We start from the raw sequence: 23,174 nt of genomic DNA, 5'->3' as shown, positions 1-23,174 counted from the left end.
TGCCACAATGACCTGGAAGATGCAAGTATTTGTAAAAACCTCTTGCCACATGAGGATAGCCAAACATGTGGAGGCTTCCAAGAAGGTAAGCAAGAACAAACACAGCCACATGCCAGGAGAGCAGCACACTCCCACTCCGAGAAGACAAAGCTCCCGTCCTCAGGACCCATCCAGACCTGAACTTTTGTATCACTTCACATGGTTGCTTATTTGTATTCTTAAGATATCCTTTTATAGGCTGTGGCGGGGCTTGCTGAGATCATGGCGGAGAATGTCTTCGACCTGATGCCGCCTGCCCCAGGCGGCCTCGGGGCGGGACTAGGGGGCGGCCTGTGCCGCCGCTGCAGCGCGGGGCTCGGCGCACTGGCCCAGCGCCCCGGCGGCGTGTCCAAGTGGGTCCGGCTCAACGTCTGCGGCACCTACTTCCTCACCACCCGGCAGACGCTGTGCCGGGACCCGAAGTCCTTCCTGTACCGCTTGTGCCAGGCCGACCCCGACCTGGACTCGGACAAGGATGAAACGGGTGCCTATTTAATTGACAGAGACCCCACCTACTTTGGACCTGTGTTGAACTACTTGAGACATGGGAAGCTGGTCATTAACAAAGACCTCGCTGAGGAAGGAGTATTGGAAGAAGCAGAATTTTACAACATCACCTCACTAATAAAACTTGTAAAGGACAAAATTAGAGAACGAGACAGCAAAACCTCACAGGTGCCTGTGAAGCATGTGTACCGTGTATTGCAGTGTCAGGAGGAGGAGCTCACACAGATGGTGTCTACTATGTCTGATGGCTGGAAGTTTGAGCAGCTGGTCAGCATCGGCTCCTCTTACAACTATGGGAACGAAGACCAGGCCGAGTTCCTCTGTGTGGTTTCTAAGGAGCTGCACAACACCTCATATGGCACAACCAGTGAGCCCAGCGAAAAAGCCAAGATTTTGCAAGAACGGGGCTCAAGGATGTGAGATGCAGTACTGACAGCCGAAGAAATGATTTACCTTTTCCCAAGATACAGTGAACCGCCGTGTCCAGGAAGTATGTCTGTGAGAAGAAACCTGCTTTTGATCATTTCTCTAGAGATCTGGGTGTGGATCCTTTTTTGCTTCGGAGGTGGGTGGTGAAAGATGGCCCAGCTGTCTGAAGCTGGGCATCCCCACAAGGAAGAGGCACAGAGGCCAGGTGGGCTATCTCTGGGGGCCTGCTCTGTTCTTTCCAAGTGCTGCATGGGACTGAGGCAGGGTGCTCCCAACTAGCCCGTGCAGTCCTGAAGATCATTTGAAGGGCAGGGCCCTTGGTGCTACATTCACAGTCTGCGATAGCAGCTCAGGCCTCGCCAGGAGGAAGGGACAGCAGCTGTGTGGATTGTCCAGCACACCGTGGCTCAGGTCCGTATGCCAGGTGCCTGCTTGAGCACCTGGATGTCGTCCTTGGATCAGGGAGGTTGCTTTGCCTCCGGCGTGATCAGTCAACAGTCTCTCAACCTTGGCGAAGACTCCTGACAATGGTGGCCTCCGCATCATCACTACTTCCTGGGCGCCTGCCCTGAGGACTGGCCTCCTTCAGAGCCAGGCTCTCCCAGCCTCCACAGCCAGAACAGTCTAAGGCTTCTCGATTTGTATTTTCCAGGCAAGAGAACTTTGTATCCCTTTTTTTAAGTGTGGATAGATTACCCAGTGTTTATACTCTTTGGTGTTGCTATGTTTTAGATGGATCTGTTAAATCGTTTAATGGGAGCTACAAATTTTGCCTCATTAGTCCCACCTGTGGGCTCATCGGGAGCTGGTGCCCACCAGTGCCTTTGTCGCACCTGGGATGGAGGCTGGGCGAAGGCCTGTCCCCTGGCTTCTGGAACTGACACTCCGGGTCACATTGAAGATTCGGGATGTTTACAGTGCATCATATGTCTCTTTCTGGCTCTGTTTTCTCTGTATAACTATGCAGTTCTTCTTTCTGATATTTCTGGAGCATTTGAGAATTGGCAGAACCTGTGTGGGCTTTGCCCAGCCAGTGTACCATTGGGGCTGCTGGGATTCCTGTAGAGACTGCCCACTGTGGGCTCAGACTCCTCAGCTGGGGCAGGGGCCTGGCCCCACTGAGCAAGCTCTGCCTCTTGATCTCTGCTTCCCAGGGGAGCTGTGCAGACTGACCACTGGAGTTGCCTATGTGAGGTCAGAGGCTCTGACAGTGTCTCATGTCAATGCCTCCAGAAATTTCTTGCCTAGGTCCTCTTTTTTTCTTCTTTGCCAATAACCTGATTAACCAAGTTCTCCAGCATCTAGGATTTACCTCCTCCTTTCATAAGGCCTCTTGTATGTTGTTAAAAGTTCAGCTTAAACGATTTATAAAAACCTTTCTATAGGGCAGATTTAGCCACTGGCTGACCTGGTCCTCCCCAGCAGAGCTCCAAAGGAAGGTGTCCCTGCGTTGGCCCTGGGGAGCAGCTGGGCACTTAGCATTTTTTGATTTTGACATTGACATAATAGATAGGCTTGTGGGTTGTTTTTGTTCTTTTTTGTTTGTTTGTTTGTTTGTTTGTTTAATTTAAAGATATTAAGACTTAATTCACTAAAATTTATTCTAAGGGGATATTTATACTTTTGTACTTTTTTAGGTATCCGTATTTTATCAGCTTACCATTTAATGCCTAAGTTTCCCCTGAAAATAGCAAATAAAATTGTGTATTTATGAATGAAAAAAAAAAAGATATCCTTTTATAAAAAAAAATTGGTACATCTCAATTAAACAGAATGGTGGGTTTCATGGTGGTATAGGTATAGTGGCACACAATTTGATCAGTTTCTTTCCACAATATCCTTACAATAAACTGGTAAATATTTTCTAAAACTTTCTGCTGCTTTTACAACCCAGGACTCTTTCACAAGGACCTGGGAGTCATCCCTCTGAAACGTAAATCATCAAGAAAGATAGTGTTCCCACCTGCCATTTTCTTTGGGAGGGTAGGAGCCTAACTTGGGTGGAATGCTTTCTCTCAATTGTAAAACTGCCTCCAGCCATGAAGATACAAGAGACTGGACTTTCCCTTTGAATGAGGCCAATTAACAAACCCAGGAGGCCTATACCCCAAGGTCAACCGTCCCCTTAAAAACTCTCCTCCCCTTGTTTCAGAAGAGTTGATTTCAGACCTTAGTTCTGGCATCTTCCCACTATTGCAGTAGCCTTGAATAAATCCTTCTTGCCTGTTTACCTTTGTACAAGGCAATTTTTCTTTGTCAATATAATCAATTAGGTTTGTTTGATGTGTTCCACATTTCTTAATTAGATCCAATACTAGAAGAACTTATATAGGAAACATTGTCAAATTAAGGGACACACAGCCATCCTTAAATTAAGTGTGTATAGGTAAAACACTATTAACATAAATGGTTCCAAAATTTCACATTTTACAAAAGACCTTGCAGATTTGTCAAAACTCTCATTGTCCATATTCTTTATTGCGTGTGTACTGAATCTCATTGGAAAAGATCAAAATTCAAAATTTAAAGTACAGTTTCTACTTTTTATTGCTTCCACACTGTCATAAAGTCAAAAAATCCTAAATAGAAGCATTGTTAAGTTGAAGACCATCTGTGTCACCAAGCTCACTTTTTAGATGAGGAAATATATTAGTTGCTTGAAATCAAAGAACTGATGTTAAAATCCAAGATTCAAATGCAGGTCTGTCTGATATTTCCAATCTGTTTCCATTAACAGTGCTGACAGCCAATCTCTTAATCTCTCTGGATGTTAGCCTTCCATTTACTATTGAATGGCAACCTTTTAAGGCCCCACATGCTTTTAATTGCAGTACATTACCCAAGCATAAGCTTTAATTCACTCAAGTGATTTTCTTTCTGCATTTGTATTCCATATATTAACAGGTTAACTTCTAATTTGAAGAGTCAAGACAAAAATAATGCAACACAACACCAATTAAAATAATCAAAGAAAACCTGCTCAAATAATTAATAAATCATCCAGTTAAAGCACTTATTTAGGCACCCCATTGTGAAAGGGGCTCATCTCAAACAGGGACTAAATGTGAGTAGAACCACAATAAAAGAAATTAATGAGCCCTTTTAACATTAGAAGTGATGAATTGAAACACAAATAAAATAGAAATGCAAATTAAGCATAGAGAGTGTTTACAAGTTAGAAATTAAGGTGGTACAAAGACAAGGTAGGCAAAAATAAAATGTTGGAAGAGTATGGAACAGAGAAGACTGGCCACAGCAGTAATGACAGATGGTTTCTAGACAAGGGTTGCTAAACTGAAATGCTGCAAAGCAATGTGGGAAACTACCAAAAACTTTGGTCCTCAAACAATATTGAACAAATTCACTTATTATCACTTAAATACCCAATTCCTCACCACATTATGTCTACATGATACAACAAGAAATTATAAAACACCGCAGGTGTCAGCTGCAGCTAACCATCAAAGGAAAACACACACCACTCATGAGGAGGCATAGTAATCACACACCTAACACTCCTAGCTAAATAATCCCCTGCAAGCTTAAGGTGTCTGAGTTGGGTAAGCCAATAAAGTGATAATTTCTCCAGCTGCTTCTTCACTGGGAATTTAGATATAACACCAACTTGGCTTAACTTTTTCTGAAGGCAATTCAATTTCACATGCTATAAGGAGAAGGCCCCTCCCTGCATCTACTTCACCCCTGAGACCATGTGATTAAGTGTGGAACTTCAAGTCAGAGTGAGTTGAGTTTTATTCTGGCTCTGCTGATCAGTCTTGTGACCTTGAGTAAATTACTTGTGTACCCTCAATCCCAGTTAGGGGAAATAAAGGAGCAAAGAAATACCTACCTCATTGTGTTGTGGTAAGAACTAAACCTGGTAAGAACTTGCTCAAAAAAGACAATCCAAGTTGCTTAATGACAGGGATGCTTTCTAATAAATGCATCATTAGCAATTTCTTCTTTGTGTAAGCATCACAAGCCTACATGCTCAATCACTCTGCATGGTCTCTTGATATGTTATGTCATGTTATGCTGGCAGCATTTCGTTTACCTCCTTGCAATCAACAGACAGGAGAAACATACTGCTTTACAGCAAATTTTTCTTTTATTTTAAGCACAAGCAGTACATTCCACAATAATGATTAAAAGTACAGTACACCCACTTGATCATGGTGCACTCTCTTTTTAATATATTTTTGTATGCAATTTCCTAAATTTTGTTGAGAATTTTTCGTCGATGTTCATTAAGGATATTGGTCTGAAATTTTCTTTCCTCAATGTGTCTCTTTCTGGTTTAGGTATCAGGGTGATATTGGCTTCATAGAATGAGTTTGGGAGGGTTCCCTCCTCTTCTATTTCATGGAATATTTTGAGGAGTATTGGAATGAGCTCTTCTTTAAAGGTTTTGTAGAACTCGACTGAGAACCCATCTGGTCCCAGACATTTCTTTGTTGGTAGGCTTTTGATGACCTCTTTTATTTCATTGCTTGAAATTGATTTATTTAAGTTGTGTATGTCCTTCTGGTTCAGTTTAGGTAATTCATATGTCTCTAGAAACTTGTTGATGTCTTCGAGGTTTTCTGTTTTGTTGGAGTATAGATTTTCAAAATAGCTTCTAATTATGTTTTGTATTTCACTCTTGTCTGTTGTGATATTTCCTTGTTCATTCCGAATTTTAGTAATTGGAGTTTTCTCTCTCTTTCTCTTTGTTAATGTGGCTAAGGGTTTATCAATTTTGTTTATTTTTTCAAAGAACCAACTCTTTATTTTGTTAATTTTTTTGATTGTTTCTTTTGTTTCAATTTCCTTTTGGCTCTGATTTAACCACCATTTGACCCAGCTATCCCACTCCTTGGCCTGTACCCAAAGGACTTAAAATCAGCATACTACAGAGATATAGCCACATCAACGTTCATAGCTGCTCAATTCACAACAGCCAGATTGTAGAACCAACCTAGATGTCCTTCAATTGATGAATGGATAAAGAAACTGTGGTACATATATACAATGGAATATTACTCATCCATAAAGAATGATAAAATTATGGCATTTGCAGGCAAATGGATGAAATTGGAGAATATCATGCTAAGTGAGATAAGCCACTCTCAAAAAACCAAAGGATGAATGATCTCACTGATAAGTGGATGATGACACATAATGGGAGGTGGGAGGGGTTAGTGTTAGGGTTAGGGTTAGGGTTAGGGAGGGGGGCAAGAATGGAGGAAGGAAGGACTGTATAGAGGGAAAAAAGGGGTGGGAGGGGTGCGGGGGAAGGGGAAAAAAACAGAATGAATCAAACAACATTACCCTATGTAAATTTATGATTACACAAATGGTATGTCTTTATTCCATGTACAAACAGAGAAACAACATATATCCCATTTGTTTACAATAAAATAAATAAATAAAATAAAATAAAATAAAATGTATTAAAACTACAAAAAAAAAAAAAAGTAGAAGCCTGAGACCCCAAAATGCGACTCCCTCTGGAGCCTCCACAATCCTCTTTTAGTGCATATTCTGATTCCTTGTCTGCTTTCCTGAACAGATCTCCTTGCCCTCCTAATTACATTTTTACCTATGGCTTTTTTGAAGCATCCAAAAATTCCTTTGTATGCTGTAAGTTAAGAACCTGCCAGTTGAAGCCTGAGTTGACATTCCCTTTGTCCTGAGGGACCTCCTCAGACTCTATTTACTGACAAAATGACTTTTCTCCAATTACGTAAAGAATGGGGGCTTGAAATGCAAATCAAAGCAACAAGGTGATACCACTTCACCCCCATAAGTATGTGTACGATATGGAAGGTAGAAGGGAAGGAAGGAAATTTCAACTAGGTTGTAGAGATACTAGAAAATTTATGTTGGTGGGAATGTAAGACAGGACAGCCCTATGGAAAACAGGAAGGGAGTTACTCAAAAGATTAAAAAATAGAATTACCATGTGATATAGCAATTCCACTTCTGGGTATATGAATCCAGGATAATTGAAGGTAGGGTCTCCAAGAGATGGGTGTACACTCATGTTCATAGCAGCATTACTTACAACAGCCAAAAGGTAGAAGCCACCCAAGTGATCATTGGCAGATGAATGAATAAAGAAAATGGAATATTATTCTGCCTTAAAAAGGAAGAAAATTCTGATACAGGTATCAACATGGTTGGACCTCAAGGACACACTAAGTGAAATAAACTATCCACAAAAAAAAAGGTATAGTACAGTAAATACAGAAGCCAATAACATAGTCATGTCTTATTATCAAGTAGTATGTACTGTACATAACCATGTATTCTCTGCTTTTCTACTGCTGGCAGCATAGTAGTTGTGTTTACACCAGCATCACCACAAACAGATTGCACTAGGACACACAACAGCTACAACATGACTAGGCAATGGGAATTTTTCAGCTTTGTTAAAATCTGATTGGACCACCATAAAGTGGTCTGTCATGAACTAAACTTCACATATGGCACATGACTATATTCTCATTTCTCTCTTTCTTTACAAAGCATAACTTTTGGAGGAATGAGTCAAGGATCCCTTGTGTCATTTTAAATATTCTGTCCCAAATATAAGAAGTTATGCCTACTATGTTTTTCCGAGTAGAATTAAATCTGCAAAATTGAGTGTACCCCCAACTTTTTCATGTCCAGGCACATTTACAAAATAATAATCCTGACGTGGCACACTGTGGTAAACAGACAAGGCAGATATCAGGCACAGGCAACAGACTATGGCTCTGAGTTCTCTGTGATCCACTTACCACACCAGAAATGAATTAGTCTGTATTTCAGTTTATTTGAAACCCATTTGAAGTGCACTAATGAGTTGCAACCCAACTACAAGAACCCTCAAGCAGGTCTCAAAGTGTGTTCCTGGACTTGCATCAGGAGTCACCTGAGAGCTCCTTAGATATGCAGTCTGCATTTCCTACTGCGTTTCTACTGAATCGGGAGCTCTGGGATTGGAGTTCAGCAATCTGTTTTAACACACCCTGCAAGTGATTCTGATGCACGCTTGTTTGAGAACTACTGTTCCATATGAATCTCTGAAGTTCTTAAGTAACAAAGAACCCTTTCCTTTCTATTGAAAGTATTATTTATTTTTTAAATTACCATTTTGTGGTACGATTTGTGACAAAGAAATATGTGACTATGCAGCAGAACCAACTCTCTGAAGACTTCTCCCCACTTACCCATGGTTTGTGTCAGGACTAAGAGAGCTCTGCCATTCCTACAACCCCACAGCAAAATGTTCCCTCAGAAGCAGGAGAGTTAGTATTTGCCAGGGGAAGAGGCAAGGGAAATCAGGTATGGAGTCAGGGTGGAAAATCTCTAATTCCTGGGAAACCTTTTCAAAGAGTCGTCGGTCCTTTGCTGTCTCCGGGAACCTATTTCCTTAAGCACTGATGAAACTTGATCCATAGTTAAAAGTCATTCTTGCCTAGAAGATGAATGAAGTTTTCTACTTGGGTTTTAGGAAGGGAACCTTTGACCTTTCCTACTCCATTACATTATGAAAATGGATGTTAAGTAGTCTAATGGAGAAGAGGGAAATTTATTTCACATATAATAATTAAAGTCATCAAGATGATCAATTGGAACTGTGCAGTCTACTAGACAGCAAATGTGAAAACGAATTGTTCTTCAGACTAAAGTGCCATCTTTATTTTAAAGTGAGGACTTTAAAAAAGGACTTTTACAATTCAAATAGCATCTCTCTTATCCCCTTATGACTACAAAAATGAGAGACTTGTCCTTTTGTTGTGAATAATTTCCAAGTGAAAGAGTCACAGCAGGGGTGAGAAAAGCACAGCTCCAAAAAATCTTAAAAGAGAAGATTGATTCATCTTTTGACATTTTGGTTGCCTGTGTATTTATTAAAAATTATACCATTTTAGTGGAATGGGTTTTAACAAATGTCAACCTCAAGCATTTTCACATTTTTAAAAAACCAATTCCACACGTCAGCTGGTTCCTTATTCACACCTCCAATCCATACACAGCCTGAGGACTGTGCACTTAATAATCATTGGTCCCCACTGAATTTACAGCAAAAAAGATTTAATATCTCCCAGTGCTCCGATTAAAGATTTCTCTTCACGGTTACACTCCTTTTTATCAAATGCATTCTTTTCTTACCACAAATGAAGGCAATTTGTTTCTATTGTTAATTTTGCTTTCATGTACTTAATTAGGTTTCCACAATATTCATTTCTGAAAAATATCTTCTAAGTGTCCTAAAGTTCTCTACTGTCAGTCCTTTATCACAATTGATGAACAATTTACTCTGCTAAATTTTTTACAAGGTGTGTTAAGCTGAAAAGAGTTTTATTTAATCCAACCATGTAATTGAGATTTCATGGTGTTTCTGTCATTCATGTGCAAAATGATGTCATTCTTGCTGGATCCAAAAAGATGTCATCTATTTACAATATGTACAAGGCACAGTGCCTCATGCTTTTGATCCCAGCTACTCAGGAGGCTGAGGAAGGAAGATCTCAAGTTCTAGGCCAGCCTGGGCAACTGTATGCAAAAAAATAAAAAATTTAAGATGTGTTTTCCAGTTACTGTATTTTATTATGATGGTTTTTGTATGTTGTTTGCATGTTTATTGTTTATTATTTTCCACCTCTACAAAGAAATTATTTCAAAATGGTGAATCTGAATCTAATATATATTTCTTGAATTTCATAGCTTATCAAAATAAACATAAATAATGGTAGCCTCCCTTCTGTGTTTTTTCTAAGAGTTAAGCTGTATAACTACAGTCAATAAAATGTAATAATTTTAAAATCAGTGGTTCCTGAGTTCTAATGCTAGCTCTGCCTCTTACACAAGTTAAGTGACAATCACAAAAATGCTTAATTTGCAGAGCATCCATATAGCAAACCCGATAACAACTAAAAAGTACTTTTAGGGTGGCCAGCTAGACATAACCCTTGGAACTACAGAGTGATCCAACAGGTCTGGTTGGCAAAAAATGTCCCGTGTTTTCTCTCACTGTTCAGAAACTGCATTCTAAGTCAAAACTGAAAGAAAAAACATATAGATTTCCTTCAATTAGAAAGAACTATTTTTTACATCAGCAATATAAGACCAACCATATTGCATTGTTAGAAGGATGGTACTATAAGAACTAAGATAAGATAAGGCAGGCATGGTGCTGCATGCCTGTAATCTCAGCAGCTTGGGAAGCTAAGGAAGGAGGATTGTGAGTTCAAAGTCAGCCTCAGCAATGTAGTGAGGCCCTAAGCAACTGTCTCTAAACAAGGGTTGTGGCTCAGTTGTTGAGAGCCCCTGAGTTTTTCATTATAAGTTATAACTATATTATAATTTCAACAGTGGTGAATATATAATTTTATCAATACTTTATGAATCGATTTCTTAAAAAGTTCTACTTCATTTTTAATCAACAGAGACTTATGAGTCACAGGTTTTTCAAAATTATAATTTAACTGCAAATGTCTTAGAAGAGAAAAAATAAGGAAAGAGAGAAAGGGGGAAACACAAGAGAGAAGAAAATGGAAGGAGCAGAGAATTAAATGTCGTTGATGAAAGGGAACCAGTATTAAAATCAGGTATTTAAAGCAAATTCAATGATAATTTTCAAAACACTTAAAATTCCATAGCCAAAAATTCACACATCAAAAGATTAACTTGGTATACCAGCATTTTAAAGGCCCTAAAAAATCAACAATAATGAAAATATGTTCAGCTCAGGGTATAGATAAGTGGTAGAACCTACACTTGCCTAGCATTTGTTAAGCCCTGGGTCTTACACACCATACCAAGGAAGGGAGAAGAAAAGGAGGGAGGAAAAAGTTTGTCTAGATTGTTTTAGCCTAAGATTTCCACAATCTTTTTAATCATGGTACTCCTTTTTTCTTGGAATACCTGTAAATACTTTGCTGCACTAGTTTCGTAGATAAGATAACTTGGAAACTACTAATCTGGGCTAATTTGGAAGTACCTGAAAACCTAGGATCAAGTTTTCAAATATCTGAAATCCCACAGAGTATCACACTTGGGGCCCCAATACCCATCTCCATATGTTGTAGCTAAAACAGACTCTGTGGCATTGATTGATTATGTTAGACATTTGCAAACTGGGTTAGATGGCCCCCTTTCTATTATTCAAAATCCTAGTCATCCTTAGGGCCCAAGGAAAATGTTTTACTGATCCTCTTAAGTAGAATTATTAATTTTGTTCTCTAAGTTTCCATAATTCTGTGGGAATGTATCTCAAATACAAACTTCATTTAACTCTTGAAATTATCCTTTCAGAATTAGATTATAATATATGCATTAAATAAAGTAATATAGCTTTTACATCATACTACCATGTGTCATAAGTACATTTAATTTCCCCCAAACTAGGTTCCAACTCCTCTTGAATTTTTAAATCTTTCATTTAATTCTACAGAATACTTTACATAGACACTCAAATATATTTCCTATTTGAGTTAAATGAGTCAGAATTGGGATAATATGTGAAGCTTCTCTAGAAGAGAAAAAAATGTGTTCAATTCCTATATTCCCTTCATCCTTCATCAAGACGCACACGTACTAGAATAAACTTCTTAAGAGGTCATTTGGAGACTGATAATCCAGTTAAAACAGCTGACCTGGCCCTGAGCCCACACACAACTCCAGTGCCCAAGGTCTCCAGTGCCCAAGGTCTCCAGTGCCCCCCAGCCCAGCCCACACCCCACATGGTCTAGTGCCCGCACTGTGGCTGACCATCGACCAACAGGTGGGGTCGCCTTGCCTGCTATCATGGATTATTCCTGACCCGGAGGCCACCATCACTAGTCGGGCAGCTCCCTTCTTGGGTCACCGCATTATCAAGTACCTCTCAGGCATCAGGCTACTGAAGACTAGCAGGTTTGAACAATATGGTGTAGTTTTATTATAGAATTTTTTATTAGTACTATTATTACAATTTCTCCTATTACACCTACTATTATTCCTACTTTTCTTTTTTTTAATTATGATTTTTCTAACTCTCTGTTTTCCTCTTGTCTCTGTTTCCTTGGAGACTCTTTCTCCCTTTTCTCTTGCTAACAACCAATTTCTTTTAATTCTGCTTTTACTATTCCTATGAAGTAGTACCTCTATAGACTCACTTTTTATCTCATTAACATTACATCCTACATCCCTCCCCATCCTCTTTGTCCACCATTATTGCAAACCTTTGTTTATGCTGTAGATAATAATGGAACTCAATATCTTTGTATATTAAGGCAATACTGTTAATATCTTAATAGGGAATATTTGGGTTAAGGATGCATATTGTTTGTATGGTGTGCTGCTAATATTGATCTCCCACTTTAAGGCGAGGTATTGGAAACCTGCAGGGTCACTATAAGTCTATAGGGGGGAAACTGCAATACCTCAGATTTGCACTGCTAGAGGGGAAGATACATGAACAACATGAAAAAACAAGGGAAGAAAGTGTCCCAAAGAAGCCTAGATGCTATATCAATAGACTCCAATGACAGCATGGCAGAAGAAATGCAGAAAGGGAGTTCAGAATGTTCATAATTAAAATGATCCAAGAAGCAAAGAATGAGATAAGAGAGCAAATGCAGGCAAAGAATGATCGCACAAATAAATAGTTAAAAGGGCAAATGCCGGAAGCAAAACATCATTTCAAAAAAGAGATAGAGATTCTGAAAAAACAAAAAACAAAAAAAAAAAAAAAAAAAAAAACAGAGAAATCCTTGAAATGAAGGAAACAATAAACCAAATTAAAAACTCCATAGAAAGTATCACCAACAGAATAGAGCACTTGGAAGACAGAAACTCAGACAATAAAGACAAAATATTTAATCTTTTTTTTTTTTCTTTTTTTTTTTATTGTAAACAAATGGGATACATGTTGTTTCTCTGTTTGTACATGGCGTAAAGGCATACCATTTGTGTAATCATAAATTTACATAGAGCAATGTTGTTTGATTCATTCTGTTATTTTTTTTTCCCTTCCCCCCACCCCTCCCACCCCTCTTTACCCTCTATACAGTAGCTCCTTCCTCCATACTTGCCCCCCTCCCTAACCCTAACTCTAACCCTTCCCTCCCCCCCATTATGTGTCAACCTCCACTTATTAGCGATATCATTCGTCCTTTGGCTTTTTGAGATTGGCTTATCTCACTTAGCATGATATTCTCCAATTTCATCCATTTGCCTGCAAATGTCATAATTTTATCATTCTTTATGGCTGAGTAATATTCCATAGTATATATATACCACAGTTTCTTTATCCACTCATCAATTGAAGGGCATCTAGGTTGGTTCCACAGTCTGGCTATTGTGAATTGAGCAGCTATGAACATTGATGTGGCTGTATTTCTGTAGTATGCAGATTTTAAGTCCTTTGGGTATAGGCCAAGGAGTGGGATAGCTGGGTCAAAAGGTGGTTCCATTCCAAGTTTTCTAAGGAATCTCCACACTGCTTTCCATAGCGGCTGCACTAATTTGCAGCCCCACCAGGAGTGTATGAGTGTACCTTTCTCCCCACATCCTCGCCAACACCTGTTGTTGCTCGTATTCTTGATAATCGCCATTCTAATTGGGGTGAGATGGAATCTTAGGGTGGTTTTGATTTGCATTTCTCTAATTACTAGAGATGTTGAACATTTTTCCATATGTTTGTTGATTGCTTGTAGATCTTCTTCTGTGAAGTGTCTATTCATTTCCTTAGCCCATTTGTTGACTGGACTGTTTGAATTCTTGGAGTAGAGTTTTTTGAGTTCTTTATAGATTCTGGAGATTAGTGCTCTATCTGAAGTATGATTGGCAAAGATATTCTCCCACTCTGTAGGCTCTTTCTTCGCGTTGCTGATAGTTTCCTTTGCTGAGAGAAAGCTTTTTAGTTTGAATCTATCCCAGTGGTTGATTCTAGCTTTTATTTCTTGTGCTATGGGAGTCCTGTTAAGGAAGTCTGGTCCTAGACCAACAAGATGAAGATTTGGACCTACTTTTTCTTCTATAATCTGCAGGGTCTCTGGTCTGATTCCGAGGTCCTTAATCCATTTTGAGTTTAGTTTCGTGCATGGTGAGAGATATGGGTTTAGTTTCATTCTGTTGCATATGGATTTCCAATTCTCCCAGCACCATTTGTTGAAGAGGCTATCTTTTCTCCATTGAATATTTTTGGCCCCTTTGTCTAGTATGAGAAAATTGTATTTATTTGGGTTTGTGTCCGTGTCCTCTATTCTGTACCATTGATCTACCTTTCTATTTTGGTACCAATACCATGCCGTTTTTGTTACTATTGCTTTGTAGTAGAGTTGAAGATCTGGTATTGCAATACCCCCTGTTTCACTCTTCCTGCTAAGGATTGCTTTAGCTATTCTGGGTTTCTTATTCTTCCAGATGAATTTCATAATTGCCTGCTCTATTTCTATAAGGTACGTCATTGGGATTTTAATTGGAATTGCACTGAATTTGTATAGCACTTTAGGTAGTATGGCCATTTTGGCAATATTAATTCTTCCTATCCAAGAACATGGAAGATCTTTCCATCTTCTAAGGTGTTCTTTAATTTCTTTCTTTAGTGTTCTTTAGTTCTCATTGTAGAGGTCTTTCACCTCTTTTGTGAGATTGATTCCCAAGTATTTTATTTTTTTCGAGGCTATTGTGAATGGGGTAGTTTTCCTAATTTCTCTTTCTGAAGATTCATCACTTATGTATAAAAATGCGTTGGATTTATGGGCATTGATCTTGTAACCTGCTACTTTACTGAAATCACTTATGAGTTCTAAGAGTTTTCTGGTGGAATTTCCAGGTTCCTCTAAATATATAATCATGTCATCAGCGAACAGGGATAGTTTGAGTTCTTCTTTTCCAATTCGTATCCCTTTAATTTCTTTGGTTTGTCTAATTGCTCTGGCCAGAGTCTCAAGAACGATGTTGAATAGAAGTGGTGAAAGAGGGCATCCCTGCCTTGTTCCAGTTTTTAGGGGGAATGTTTTCAGTTTTTCACCATTTAGAATGATATTAGCCATGGGCTTAGCATAAATGGCCTTTACAATATTAAGGAATGTTCCCACTATCCCTATTTTTTCTAGTGTTTTGAGCATGAAGGGGTGCTGTATTTTATCAAATGCTTTTTCTGCATCTATTGAAATAATCATGTGATTCTTGACTTTAAGTCTATTAATATGGTGAATTACGTTTATTGATTTCCTGATGTTGAACCAACCTTGCATCCCTGGGATGAAACCCACTTGATCATGGTGCACTATCTTTTTAATATGTTTTTGTATGCGATTTGCTAAAATTTTGTTGAGAATTTTTGCATCGATGTTCATTAAGGATATTGGTCTGAAATTTTCTTTCCTTGATGAGTCTCTGTCTGGTTTAGGTATCAGTGTGATATTGGCTTCATAGAATGAGTTTGGGAGGGTTCCCTCCTCTTCTATTTTATGGAATACTTTGAGAAGTATTGGAATGAGCTCTTCCTTAAAGGTTTTGTAGAACTCGGCTGAGAACCCATCTGGTCCCGGACTTTTCTTTGTTGGTAGGCTTTTGATGACTTCTTCTATTTCAGTACTTGAAATTGGTCTATTTAAATTGTTTATGTCCTCCTCATTCAGTTTAGGCAATTCATATGTCTCTAGAAACCTGTTGATGTCTTCAAAATTTTCTATTTTGTTGGAGTATAGATTTTCAAAATAGCTTCTAATTATGTTTTGTATTTCCATCCTGTCTGTAGTGATATTTCCTTGTTCATTCCGAATTTTAGTGATTTGGGTTTTCTCTCGTCTTCTCTTTGTTAGTGTGGCTAAAGGTTTATCAATTTTGTTTATTTTTTCGAAGAACCAACTATTTATTTTGTCAATTTTTTGTATTGTTTCTTTTGTTTCAATTTCATTGATTTCAGCTCTGAGTTTAACAATTTCCTGTCTTCTACTACTTTTGGTGCTGTTCTGTTCTTCTTTTTCTAAGGCTTTGAGCTGTAGTGTTAGGTTGTTTATTTGTTGAGTTTTACTTCTTTTATTAAATGCGCTCCATGAAATAAATTTCCCTCTAAGTACTGCTTTCATAGTGTCCCAGAGGTTTTGATATGATGTTTCTTTGTTCTCATTTACCTCTAAGAATTTTTTAATTTCCTTCCTAATATCTTCTGTTATCCATTCATCATATAATAGCATATTGTTTAATCTCCAGATGTTGGAATAGTTTCTGTGTTTTACTCTTTCATTTATTTCTAACTTCAATCCATTATGATCTGATAGAATACATGCTAGTGTCTCTATCTTCTTGTATTTGCTAACATTAGCTTTGTGGCATAATATATGGTCTATTTTAGAGAAGGATCCATGTGCTGCTGAGAAGAAAGTGTATTCACTCTTGGTTGGATGGAATATTCTATAAATGTCCGTTAAGTTTAAATTATTGATTGTGTTGTTGAGATCTATGGTTTCTTTGCTCAATTTTTGTCTGGAAGATCTGTCCAGTGGTGAGAGCGGCGTGTTAAAATCACCTAGTATTATTGTGTTGTGGTCTATTTGGTTTCTGAAATTGAGAAGGATTTGTTTGACATACATAGATGAGCCACTGTTTGGGGCATAGATGTTTATGATTGTTATATCTTGCTGATTTATGCTTCCCTTAAGCAGTATGAAATGACCTTCTTTATCCCTTCTGACTAACTTTGGCTTGAAGTCCACATTATCGGAAATGAGGATGGATACTCCAGCTTTTTTGCTGAGTCCATGTGCATGGTATGTTTTTCCCCATCCTTTCACCTTTAATCTATGGGTATCTTTTTCTATGAGGTGAGTCTCTTGCAGGCAACATATTGTTGGATCTTTCTTTTTAATCCAGTCTGCCAGTCTATGTCTTTTGATTGATGAATTCAGGCCATTAACGTTCAGGGTTATTATAGAGAAATGATTTGGTTTCCCGGTCATTTGGTTCATTTTTAAAATTTTGTTTATTTATTTGTTTGACACAACTTGTTTCCTCCTTTATTTGACAATTCCTTTAGGATAGTTCCTCCCTTTGCTGATTTGCTTCTTTGTTTTTCATCTCTTCCTCATGGAATATTTTGTTGAGAATGTTCTGTAATGCTGGCTTTCTTTTTGTAAATTCTTTTAGCTTTTGTTTATCATGGAAGGATTTTATTTCATCGTCAAATTTGAAGGTAAGTTTTGCTGGGTATAAGATTCTTGGTTGGCATCCATTTTCTTTCAGGGCTTGAAAAATGTTGTTCCAGGCCCTTCTAGCTTTTAGGGTCTGGATTGAAAAATCTGCTGATATGCGTATTGGTTTCCCCCTGAATGTAATTTGGTTCTTTTCTCTCACAGCCTTTAAAATTCTGTCTTTATTTTGTATGTTAGGTATTTTCATTATAATGTGCCTTGGTGTGGGTCTGTTGTAATTTTGTGTATTTGGAGTCCTGTAAGCCTCTTGAACTTGATTTTCCATTTCATTCTTCAGATTTGGGAAATTTTCTGATATTATTTCATTGAATAGGTTGTTCATTCCTTTGGCTTGTTTCTCTAGGCCTTCCTCAATCCCAATAATTCTTAAATTTGGCCTTTTCATGATATCCCATAGTTCTTGTAGATTCTGCTCATGATTTCTTACCATCTTCTCTGTTTGTTCAGCTTTGTTTTCAAGGTTAAATATTTTGTCTTCAATGTCTGAGGTTCTGTCTTCCAGGTGTTCTATCCTATTGGATATGCTTTCTATGGAGTTCTTAATTTGGTTTATTGTTTCCTTCATGTCAAGGATTTCTGTTTGGTTTTTTTTTCAATATCTCTAACTCTTTATTGAAATGATCTTTTGCTTCCTGTATTTGCTCTTTTAACTGTCGATTGGTGCGATCAATCAATGCTTGCATTTGCTCTTTCATCTCATCATTCAATGCTTGCATTTGCTCTTTCATCTCCTCGTTTGCTTCTCTGATCATTTTAATTATGTACATTCTGAACTCCTTTTCTGTCATTTCTTCTGCCATGCTGTCATTGGGTTTTATTGATGTAACATCTAGATTTGTTTGCAGCATTTTCTTTCCTTGTTTTCTCATGTTGTTCAGATATCAGTGGACCGCTGAGATATTGCAGATTTCCTCACTCGCCTTCTCCTCTGAGCAGCCGCCTGGAGCGCTAATGCAGTCACTGCGAGTCCAAAGGACCCGCCGAGCTCCTTCTCCTCCTTCTCCTACTCCTCCGGGCAGGCCCCGGGGTTCAGAAGTGGTCAGGGTCCAAACAGCTCGCCACGCAGCCCCTTCTCTGGCAACCGCCTGTAGTTCCCGTATAGTCACCCGAATCCAAGCGGCTGCTCCTTTTCCTCCTTGTCCTCAGGGCAGGCCCCGGGGTTCAGAAGCGTCGTTCTGATTCCAAACAGCTCGCCGCGCGGCTTCTCCTCTGGCAACCGCCTGCAGCTCTGGCGCAGTCTCTCGGAATCCAAGTGGCCACGCTCCTCTCCTCCTCCTCAGGGCAGGCCCCGGTGTCCTGAGTCCACACAGTTCTCCCCGCCACTCCTCCCCCGGGCAGCCGCCGGAGCCCCAGTGGCTGCTCCGAGTCCCAGCGCTGTGCCGAGCTGCCTCCTCTATGGCTCTCCAGCAGGGGGAGGGGCGTCTCGCCGGCAGTTCTACTTCACAGTTTCCTGCGTTCCGGGACCCCCGTCCCATCCGGGATGCCCCCCCAGGGGGTGAGAGTCACCCGGCTACTTTGAGTTGGTCCCAAGCGTCTCAATATCTCCTCTCTTGAATCCTGAGTTCTGGAGCAACACGTAATGCAGCCACCCTCTAGGCCGCCATCTTGAAAACCGGTCAAAATATTTAATCTTGAAAACAAAGTTGACCAAACAGAAAAGATGATAAGAAATCATGAATAGAACCAAGAATTATGGGATATCATGAAAAGACCAATTTTATGAATTATTGGGATTGAGGAAGGCACAGAGATACAAACCAAAGGAATGAATAATCTATTCAATGAAATAATATCAGAAAATTTCCCAAATCTGGAGAATGAAATAGAAAATCAAACACCAGAGGCTTAAAGGGCACCAAATGTACAAAATTACAACATTTCCACACCAAGGCACATTATAATGAAAATACCGAGCATACAAAATAAAAATAGAATTTTTAAAGCTGTGAGAGAAAAGCATCAGATTACATATAGGGAAAAACCAATATGGATATCAGCAGATTTCTCAGCCCAGACCCTAAAAGCTAGAAGAGCCTGGAACATTTTTCAAGCTCTGAAAGAAAATGAATGCAAACCAAGAATCTTATACACAGCAAAAATTACCTTCAGATTTGATAACAAAACAAAATCCTTCCATGAGAAGCAAAAGCTAAAAGAACTTACAAATAGAAAGCCTGCACTACAGAACGTTCTCAGCAAAATATTCCATGAGGAAGAAATTAAAAACCACAATGTAAGTCAACAAAGGGAGGAACTACCCTAAAGGAATAGCCAATTAAAGAAGGAACAAAGTCAAGTTAAAAACCAAACATAAGCCAAAATGACCAGAAATGCAATTCTTATTACAGAAATAACCCTGAATGTTAATGGCCTAAACTCATCCATCAAAAGACATAAATTGGCAGATTGGTTTAAAAAGAAAGACCCAAAAAGATGCTGCCTGCAAGAGACTCATCTCATAGAAAAAGATACACACTAAAGGTGAAAGAATGGGAAAAAAACATAATACACACACGGACTCAATAAAAAAAGTGGGGGTTTGCATCCTCATATACGATAAAATAGACTTCAAGCCAAAGTTTTTGTGAAGTGATAAAGAAGGACATTTCATACTACTTAAGGGAATCATAAACAGCTAGACATAACAATCATAAATATTTATGCCCCAAACAACGGCACATCCATGTATGTCAAACAAATCCTTCTCAATTTCAGGAATCAAACAGACTGCAACACAATAATACTAGGTGACTTTAACACACCTCTCTCACCCTTGGACAGATCTTCCAAGCAAAAATTGAATAATGAAACCATAGAACTCAATAACACAATCAATAATTTAGATTTAACAGACATGTATAGAGTATTCCATCCATCAGTGAGCAAATACACTTTCTTCTCAGCAGCACATGGACCCTTCTCTAAAGTGGACCATATGTTGTGCCACAAAGCTACTGTTAGCAAATACAAAAAGAGAGATACTACCTTGTATTCTGTCAGATCATAATGAATTGAAATTAGAAATAAATGACAGAATAAAAAACAGAAACTACTCCAACACCTGGACATAAATAATATGCTATTGAATGATGCAATGATAACAGAAGACATCAGAGAGGAGATAAAAAAATTCTTAGAGATAAACGAGAACAATGATATAACATAACAAAATCTCTGGGACACTATGAAAGCAGTACTAAGAGGAAAGTTCATTGCATTGAGCTCACACATTAATAGAAGAAAAAGTAAACAAATAAATGACCTAATAACACAGTTCAAAACCCTAGAAAAAGAAGAACAGATCAACACAAACAGCAGTAGAAGACAGGAAATAATTAAAATCAGAACTGAAATCAATGAAATTTAAACAAGAGAAACAATTGAAAAAAATTGACAAAACAAAATGTTTGCTCTTTGAAAAAATAAACAAAATAGATAAACCCTTAGCTACACTAATGAAGAGGAGAGAGAAAACTCAAATTACTAAAATTCATGATGAAAAAGAAAATAACAAAACAGACTATTGAAATACTAAACATAATTATACATTATTTGAAAATCTATAATCCAACAAAATAGAATATCTCAAAGACATTGATAGGTTTCTAGAGACATATGATCCACCCAAACTGAATCTGGAAGACATACACAATTTAAACAGATCAATTTCAAGCGATGAAATAGAAGCCATGAAAAGCCTACCAACCAGGAAAAGTTCAGGACCAGATGGATTCTCAGTAGAGTTCTACAAGACCTTCAAAGAAGGACTCAGTCCAATATTCCTCAAGTATTCCATGTAATAGAAAAAGAGGAAACCCTTCCAAAATCATTCTATGAAGCTAGTTTCACCCTGATACCAAAACCAGACAAAGACACTTCAAGGAAAAAAAATTTCATATCCCTAATGAACATAGATGCAAAAATTCTTAACATAATTTTAGCAAATCACATACAAAAACATATTAAAAAGATAGTACACCATGATCAAGTGGGTTTCATTCCAGGGATGCAAGGTTCATTCAACAACTAGAAATCAATAAATGTAATTCACCATATCAACAGACTTACAGTTAAGAATCAGATGATTATTTCAATAGATGCTGAGAAAGAGTTTGATAAAATACAGCATCCCTTCATGCTCAAAACACTAGAAAAAATGGGGATAATAGGAACATTCCTCAATATTGTAAAAGCTATCTATGCTAAGCCATGGCCAATGTCATTCTAAATGGAGAGAAACTGAAAGCATTCCCCCTAAAAACTAGAACAAGGCAGGGATGCCCTCTTTCACCTCTTCTATTCAACATCATCCTCAAAACTCTAGCCAGAGCAATTAGACACACCAAAGAAATTTAACAAATACAAATAGGAAAAGAAGAACTCAAACTATAACTATTTGTCAATGACATGATTCTATGTTTAGAAGAGCCAAAATATTCCACCAGAAAACTTCTAGAACTCATAAATGGATTCAGCAAAGTAGCAGGATATAAAATCAATGCTCATAAATCTAATGCATTTTTATACATAACTGATGGATCCTCTGAAAGAGAAATTAGGAAAACTACCCCATTCACAATAGCCTCAAAATAAAATAAAATACTTGGGGATCAATCTAACAAAATAGGTGAAAGACCTCAACAATGAAAACTACAGAACACTAAAGAAAGAAATTGAAGAAAACCTTAGAAAATAGAAAGATCTCCCATGTTCTTGGATAGGCAGAATTAATATTGTCAAAATAGTCAAACTTCAAAAAGCACTATACAGATTCAATGCAATTCCAATTAATATCCCAATGACATACTTCATAGAAAAAGAGAAAGCAATCATGAAATTCATTTGGAAGAATAAGAGACCCAGAATAGCTAAAGCAATCCTTAGCAGGAAGACCAAAGCAGGTAGTATCATAATACCAGAACTTCAACTGTACTATAGAGCAATAGTAACAAAAACAGCATGGTATTGGCACCAAAATAGACAGGTAGACCAATGGTACAGAATAGAGGACATGGACACAAACCCAAATAAATACAATTTTCTCATACTAGACAAAGGTGCCAAAAATATGCAATGGAGAAAAGATAGCCTCTTCAACAAATAGTGCTGGGAAAACTGGAAATCCACATGCAGCAGAATGAAATGAAACTCCTATCTCTCACCCTGCACAAAACTCAACTCAAAACGGATCAAGGACCTAGGAATTAGACCAGAGACCCTGTACCTAATAGAAGAAATAGTAGGACCAATTATGTCGGCTTAGGACCAGATATCCTTAACATGACTCCCCAAAAAAAACAAGAAATAAAAGCAAGAATCGATATTGGGATAGATTCAAGCTAAAAAGCTTTTTCTCATCAAAGGAAGCAATCAACAAAGTGAAGAGAGAGCCTACAGAGTGGGAAAAAACCTTTGCCACACATACTTCAGAGCATTAATCTCCAGAATCTATAAAGAACTCAAAAACTTTACACCAAGAATACAAATAACCCAATCAATATATGGGCTAAGGGAATGAGCACACACTTCATAGAAGAAGATCTATAAGCAATCAACAGATATATGAAAAAATGTTCAACATCTCTAGTAATAAGAGAAATGCAAATCAAAACTACCCTAAGATTTCATCTCAACCCAATTAGAATGTCTATTATCAAGAATACAAGCAACAATAGGTGTTAGCGAGGATGTGGGGGAAAAGTTATACTCATACATTGCTGGTGGGGTTGCAAATTGGTGCAGCCACTATGGAAAGCAGTATGATGATTCCTCAACCATTTGACCCAGCTATCCCACTCCTTGGCCTATTCCCAAAGGACTTAAAATCAGCATACTATAGTGATGCAGCTACATCAATGTTTATAGCAGCTCAATTCACAATAGCTAGATTGTGGAACCAACCTAGATGCCCTTCAATAGATGAATGGATAAATAAACTGTGGTATATATACACAATGGAATATTATTCAGCCATAAAGAAGAATAAAATTATGACATTTGCAGGTAAATGGATGGAGTTGGAGA

General features: G+C 38.2%; 1 protein-coding gene across 1 annotated transcript; it reads left to right on the top strand.

The window, feature by feature from the left end:
- Positions 1-244: 244 nt before the first annotated feature.
- LOC306668794 (BTB/POZ domain-containing protein KCTD5-like) lies at positions 245-1,077 on the top strand. Its single transcript, XM_079152548.1, has one exon. It carries the CDS (start codon positions 262-264, stop codon positions 964-966), a length of 705 nt encoding a protein of 234 aa, XP_079008674.1. The 5' UTR covers positions 245-261; the 3' UTR covers positions 967-1,077.
- The last annotated feature ends 22,097 nt before the right edge of the window (positions 1,078-23,174 follow it).

Source organism: Sciurus vulgaris, assembly GCF_902686455.1.
Source record: "Sciurus vulgaris genome assembly, chromosome: 8".
Lineage (NCBI taxonomy): Eukaryota > Metazoa > Chordata > Mammalia > Rodentia > Sciuridae > Sciurus > Sciurus vulgaris.
This window is presented reverse-complemented; position numbering and strand designations above follow the sequence as displayed.

Bases quoted from the DNA above. Each gene is read 5' to 3' on its own strand.
- LOC306668794 (XM_079152548.1), top strand. From the start codon at position 262: ATGGCGGAGAATGTCTTCGACCTGATGCCGCCTGCCCCAGGCGGCCTC.